This window comes from Hippoglossus hippoglossus, chromosome 16, assembly GCF_009819705.1.
Source record: "Hippoglossus hippoglossus isolate fHipHip1 chromosome 16, fHipHip1.pri, whole genome shotgun sequence".
In the NCBI taxonomy this organism is placed as follows: Eukaryota; Metazoa; Chordata; class Actinopteri; order Pleuronectiformes; family Pleuronectidae; genus Hippoglossus; species Hippoglossus hippoglossus.
This window is the reverse complement of record NC_047166.1, coordinates 21281263-21288227: the sequence shown is the minus strand read 5'-3', so window position 1 is coordinate 21288227 and position 6965 is coordinate 21281263. Positions and strand designations below refer to the sequence as shown.

Genomic DNA, 6965 nt, shown 5'->3' with positions numbered 1-6965 from the left:
ATTTCAAGAAGTATTAAACTGTATTTACACTAGCTGTCACTGGACTTAACTTGTTTAATAAAGAGAGAAAGAGAGTAAAGAGGAGGGAATGATAGGTGTTATTCTGAGCTCTGTCTCCCCCTGTCGGGACTCTGAGACACTGCAGGCGCACTGCTCTCGCCTTCTTGCCTATTTTAGTCTCCTCACTGAGGAATGTGCGACGCACACTGTGCAGCCCCGACGCGACGAAGCAGCCGCAGCCACAGCACCGTCTTCTTCATCGGAACCAGCCCCTCGTCCTCTGCCGTGCACAGCCCCGCTTCACCCACACCAGCCCGGGGAAAGGTGAGTAACGAGCCGCTCCTCCCGGTACTTTTACTTTGAGAGAAAGTTGTAACTACGAGGTAAATATCTGCAGCTTCAGAGTACAACCATGTCTATTTTTACTCACACACACTCACACACCCACAGCTGTTACAGTGGGAGCCATGCTCAAATCTGAACATTATTTTGAGAGCACATGTTTTCGCATGTTTATATTTCACGTGTGAGTCTAGATGTATCACAGGATGTGTGTGCGTGTGTATGTGCGTGTGTGTGTGCGTGACGAACTGGACATGAACTGCTCTTAAAGTCAAGTTTATTTATAAAGCTCATTTCAAACAACCAGAAGTGAGCAACATGCTGTACAATGCAACAACTTAAAGAGAAGTAGAAGAAATAAATACAGAAACATAAAAGGCTCAGAAGTGAATAATAACAACATAAGGACACTTGAATCTTCACTTTACTCTTCAACTTGTTAATGGAAGGAAACTAATTCAAAGTTGATGATGTGGTTATGGAAAGGGGGCATAGGAGCTCAGAGTTATGGTGAGCTATAACCTATGGTTAGGCTATGTAAAGCTTTAAAGGGATAGCTCACCCAAAAATGAAAATTCACTCATTATCCATTCACCACTATGCCGATGGAGGGGTGGGTGAAGTGTTTGAGTCAGGGGTAAACAGTGTTGCAGCCAAATCCAATACAATTGAAATAAATGGTGACCAATTATTCAAACGTAAAAAAATCAACAGAAAATGTTAATGTCAGGGCTTACGGACACCTGGATGAAACCACAGGAGCAGTACAAAGTTTACCTTTGAAGAATCGGTCACCATTTACTTCAACTGTATTGGATTTGGCTGCAACACTGTTTACCCCTGAAACTCCATCGGCATAGTGGTGAGTATATAATGAGTGAATTTTTTTTGGGGGGTGAACTATCCCTTTAAAAACAAACAAAAGACAAAATTTTACATTTCACTTTGAGCAAATACCAGGATGCAAGTACAGGTGAGATGCTGTCTCTCTTCCGGTTACAGCAATTGAAACAACAGATACAAAATAACAGAAAAAGCAAAAACAAATAATCTCAGCTCATATAAATAATAAAGAAAAAAGAAATACAGTAAAGTGGGGTTCTATTGTTCAGTATCCAAATCATGGTAAAAAGAGCAAAACACAACTAGCTGTTACATGTACATAATTGTAACAGTCATGAAATGGTTGCTCACAAGCTGTAGAAAGACTGATGTAAACAAATTGTTTGCACTTTCAGAAAATATTCATATTCATGTACTTTTTACACACGTGTGCATACAAAATTGAGATCGCTGTTATTTAAATTACTTCTCTTAATGCAGCCCTCACATCAAAGTAGAAGAACAACAATGTGAAAAAAAAAAACGAGAGCCTATTTATGGTGCACAATCAGTACACACACATGCACACACAAAGCATTGTGTAGGCAGAACATTAAAGCATCAATACACTTAAAGCACATTGATAATTGTATCAGTGTGTTCTGCACAACTGTTTTTGTATGTCTGCCACATTATCAGAGTAAATAGCAACATGTGTCTCGTTAACTGAAGCTACAAATGGTAACCCTTTCATAAAGGTAATGTTCAGGGCAGCTATTCCCAAATTCACACTGATGGTGGTTGTGGATTATTTTGTATGTGTTGTGAGAGCAGGAACCATCTCAGAATAATTTGCAACATTCATCCTATGTCAACCGGATTCACCTGAATAACATAAGTTAAATAAAATAATAAACAGTCAGATTTACTGTGTTTGTGAAGACCAAACCTGAGCTAAAGTAGACGTAAATCAAACACAGCAACAAATAATTGAAAATATTGCTCCAGGTCCAGAATGTGTGAATAGGAAACTGTTTGCTGACATGTTTACCATGACAACTTCATAAGTTATTAATACATGTGATGACCTAAAAGAAACAATAGACACTTTGAGTTTAAAATGCTAAGTTAAAATCAAGTGCCCCTGTTCTGTAAGGATGAGCACATGCTGTTTTCTCTCAAACATCTTATCAGCCCTGAATAATTCATCCAATCACATCGACTCTAACCTTGCTCCAGTTTCTAAGGTGACCCCTGCTGAAGGATGTCCTCTCCCTCGGATCAACCCCTCCTCTCCTTCACCACCCTGCTCCCCTTCCCCTCGCCCACGCCAGGATTCGCCGCTGTGCCCAATGCTACCTCGTGCGAGGAGTGGGAGCAGGCCCACCACCTCCTCTTCCATCTGGGGAACCTGTCGCTGCTGCTGGGCCTGGTCATCCCAACCACCGTGGGCCTGCACATGATCCTGCTGCGCCTCCTGCTGATGACAGGTCAGCCCACAGCGCCCCCTGCCGAATGGCATTCCTCTGCTCACCAGAGGGACAACACCATTAACAGCCTCAGCAGATGTTTTTATTGTAATCAAAAATGTGCTCTGTGTCAATGCATCAGTAAATTATCACCACAAGCTTTTTGAGTAGTCAGTTGAGCTCAGTTCACGTTTGGAGGATTTGTATTTTTGTTCTAAGAGCTCTTCTACCTAGAGAGGGATCTCTTCGGTACTGGGCCCTGTCCGAGGCCCTAAAAGGCTCTGATAGTGGCAGAAAACGGAAGGAGAGGATGGCAGATGGAAAAAACACTTCCAACATGTTTATCTTCTCCTTGGAAAGAGAGTGGAGACAGGAAGCAGCAGGATTTATGGAAAAAATGGCCATTTTGACAGTTTATTTATTTATATTAGCCTTTTCTGTCTCAGGGGGTTTTACAGAGGAAAAGAAACAGACACAGTAGAGAGGAAGAGTAAACTCACACAACCGAAGGAGTTAAAGCTAACTTCAAAACATTGCGAGTAAAATAATAACAATTATCGTGAGTAAATATCGAAAATCAATTAAAATATTAATGACATGTTTATTTTTAAATATTTATCTTAATTTTAAAACTACTCCTTTTTAGTTTTTACCAATTTAACAGTTTTAAACAAAACAATTACTAAATAGGTGCTGGAGAATTTTCCCTATAACATTTCATGCAAGTTTTATCAGTGTTGTGAAACCGTAATTCACACATGTGGAATACACTTTAAAACTAGAGATCCAATCAAATTTCCTGCACACTAAGTTCAGAAATGAGTTCTAATACATAACTGATCCATACTGATAGATTTAAGTCACTTAAGTCATTCACACTAACAAATAATCATTGTTTTCATGTGTTATAGGCTAATTAAAGATGTTAGTGGTAAATCCAATGGTTTCACAACAATCACAAACTTTGTAATTTATTCCTTTTGCCTGTGGTGTCTCAAGCTAAGTTTGAACTGTTTTTCCTCTCGATGCGCTGCTTTTATTTCATTGGCTACTCTTGACTATTAATATGTGCACTTTATCATGAAAAACACAGACATTGATTATTCATCAATCATTAACACGTTATCTCAGGTCACAATTATTAATATTTGTTCTCTCTCATTGCTTTTAAGAGACGGAGTCATTCAAATCTGAAAATAAATGTATCTACGATAAATTAACTTATGTTTGGTTTTAGATTCTGAATCTTTGAAGTGTTATCATTCACTTCTTTTTGTTGTGTGTCTTTATCCGTGACAGGATGTGGTTTCTACATTGCCTGGGCGACTCTGTATAGGTGCAACCTGGATGTGATGGTTTGGAACGTGGTTTTTATGGTGGTCAACTTCATGCACCTCTTCTACCTCCTGTACAAGCGAAGGCCAGTGAGTTCTACAGCAACACGCTCTCCTTCACATTTCAACAGTCCCTTCACATTCAGGCCAAATTTTTTCACCGAATTGAAATACTGAAGCAGACGTTGGGGAAACAGTGTGTTTATTTATGCAGGGGCTCAGTGTTGAGATTTTCTTGGCTGACTCCGGCAGGAGGCAGCTCATCCTCCTGGGTTCTCTCCTGCTTTATGCTAATAAGATGCAGGATTGATCAAATCCATGGGAGCCACCGGGGGATATAATATAAGGGGCCTCCAGCAAGCTGATAGAATCAGACCAGGACTTTTCATAATGAGACAGGAGACTTGTCCTCCTCGGTCACTGCTCCAACTCACTGGCTGTAATTTCACAGCAGCATCACTGTAGTTTGGTTTCATATCATTATCAACAACGAGTAACGTTTGTGTCTCTGCTCTTGTCAGATTAAGATCGACCGGGAGCTGCGGTCAGTCTACAAGCGGATGTTTGAGCCGCTCCACGTGAAGGAGGCTCTGTTTCAGAGGCTCACAGGACAGTTCTGCACCATCCAGACACTAAAGAAAGGCCAGGCCTACGCTGCGGAGGACAAGACGTCCGTGGATGAACGCCTCAGCATTCTCCTCAAAGGAAAGTATGTGCTGCTTGTTTGGCTGTAGGTGCAGCTCTTATTCTGTGTCAACCATCTTTTATATGATGTTTCATGTGAGTCTGAGCATTTGAGTCAAATTGTAGGACTGACTAATACTGCACTGTCTGCATGCAACACAAACCTGGACTAAGTAGACGTCTTTACTGGAATGGAGGTTCACATGGAAAATGTTTGTTGTTATTCATTATTGTTATTAATATTAAGATTTAGTGCTGAAATTCTAGAAGTTAAATAAATTAGGATTAAAAAGGTATCAATAAAAAATGCTAAAGATAGAGTTGATCCAGCTTCTCTGTTTACTTCTTATTTGCTTTTGTCAGTTTCATATAAACTGAAATTCACTATTTTTATATCTCAGCTTGAATTTCAAACCTTTTAACCGTTTTTGATTTAAAATTTCTGGCACATTAAATAACTCTCAGTTTAATTTGGAACTGCAAATAAACCATCCTTTTTAAAATCACTTTAGAAGACAGTGCACTTTTGTAAGATTGTAAGATCCTAGTTTTGACTTGGCTCTTTCTCTGTGACAGGATGAAGGTGTCGTACAGAGGCCATTTCCTCCACAACATCTACACCAACGCTTTCATTGATTCTCCAGAGTTCAGGTCCACTAATATGCACAAAGGAGATAAGTTCCAGGTAATATGAAAGCGGAAAAAGAAATGAACAAACCCAATTTGTGCAATGGTTGGTGAATTTCTTAAAAACTATTAAAAGAACACAAAGATTTGACTGCCCTGCCATCCACACCGACCCTTAATGACTGTGAGGTGAAATGAATGATGTGTCAGCGCTTTAATTAACGTCCTGCTGCTCCTTCTGTTTCAGTCATATAGCATATAATCCTGACATCTTGAAAAACAATGGTTTATTGTGATTGATTGATTGATTGGCAGGTCACCATAATGGCTGAGGAGAACTGTAAGTTCCTGTGCTGGTCTCGAGAAAGGCTCACCTACTTCCTGGAGTCCGACACTTTCCTCAGTGAGGTGTTCCGCTACCTCATCGGCAAAGACATCACCAATAAACTGTACTCTCTGAACGACCCCACCCTCAGTGACAAGGTGGGTCAAGCTCTGCTGTCAGATTCTAGATTTACCCTACCATAACTATTCATATTGTGGTGATGATGATGATGATGATGATGGTGTTGGATGTGACCCAGGCAGTGAAGAAGATGGACCGTCAGCCCAGCCTGTGCTCACAGCTGTCTATGATGCAGATGAGGAACAGCATGGCGAGCGCCAGCGACACCGATGATGTTCTGAACCAGATCCTACGAGGAGGATCTGCTGGATCGTCCATCCGTAAGTCAACTGAGTTGTTACTGTGTGTAGAATTTCAAAGTGGTTCAATGTTTCTACATTTTTGACACTTGGCAGCACCTATCTAAAATATCCACTTCTCCCTCAGCCAATATTTGTTGAACTCCAGTGACATCACTCAGTCAGTGAACAGAGTGAAAGCATCATGTGCATTAGGAGGAGACACTCCAGCAAACCAAATGTTTGGACATTCTTCTACCCTGCACACAGGCTAAAAGCACCTGCAGTACAGTGTTGCTCTTAAAAGTACTCTGAGCCCAGCAGAGCCGCAGCATTTCTGTTCTGCATTAAGGTTCTTAGTGTTTTAATGGATCAGCTACGAGTGGTGATGGAGAAACATTCACAGGCTGTTTTCTGCTTTCAGAATATCTGCTTGTACATACACCCTCTGCTCTGTGAGTGTATGGACCTCCTTCTCAAGTGTGAATCATTTGTGGTCCTTTGTGACATTGGACCCCTTCAATTGGCTGCCGAGCCAAGATCATGCATTTTTTCTGTCTTTAAGTGTAAATATTCTTTCTAGAAAAATCTCCTGGCACCAAGGCCTCCAAGATGAACCCCATAGAAGAAGGCATGGAGGATGACGTTTTCAAAGAATCTACTCCCTCCGAGTCTCAGCGTATGCCCAGCACGTCCACTGAGGAAGTGTAGTCCGCAGGGGACAAATGGACACCATCACAATTATTAAGTAGGTGTTTTTTTCAACCTAACATCCAGAGCCTGATTGAACACCAACATGGCTGATACTAAAGAAATGTCAAAAGACGTGTGTGTGTGGTCATGTAGAAATAGTGTCTTCAATTTGTAGTTTCCCCACCATAGAGCACTGACGAGTTATTTTTATGATGTAAAATGTCAGCACAAATCTTGATCACTATTCTTTAAAAATCAATGTTATGAAATGTAAATGTTTTTATGTAAACAAACAATGTTGGTATACCTA

The 6965-nt window shown here is 40.6% G+C and overlaps 1 protein-coding gene across 1 annotated transcript; it reads left to right on the top strand.

Annotated features, from left to right (window-relative positions):
* The first annotated feature begins 101 nt into the window (after nucleotides 1–101).
* On the top strand, nucleotides 102–6965 carry bves (blood vessel epicardial substance). Its single transcript, XM_034612362.1, has 8 exons — nucleotides 102–324; nucleotides 2404–2654; nucleotides 3933–4057; nucleotides 4489–4676; nucleotides 5228–5336; nucleotides 5594–5761; nucleotides 5863–6004; nucleotides 6546–6965. Exons 2-8 carry the CDS (start codon nucleotides 2429–2431, stop codon nucleotides 6671–6673), a joined length of 1086 nt encoding a protein of 361 aa, XP_034468253.1. The 5' UTR covers nucleotides 102–324; nucleotides 2404–2428; the 3' UTR covers nucleotides 6674–6965.

Coding starts and splice junctions, on each gene's coding strand:
- bves (XM_034612362.1), top strand. CDS start 2,429: ATGTCCTCTCCCTCGGATCAACCCCTCCTCTCCTTCACCACCCTGCTC. Junction 5,337..5,593: donor ACAAAGGAGATAAGTTCCAG/GTAATATGAAAG, acceptor ATTGATTGGCAG/GTCACCATAATGGCTGAGGA. Junction 5,762..5,862: donor ACCCCACCCTCAGTGACAAG/GTGGGTCAAGCT, acceptor GATGTGACCCAG/GCAGTGAAGAAGATGGACCG.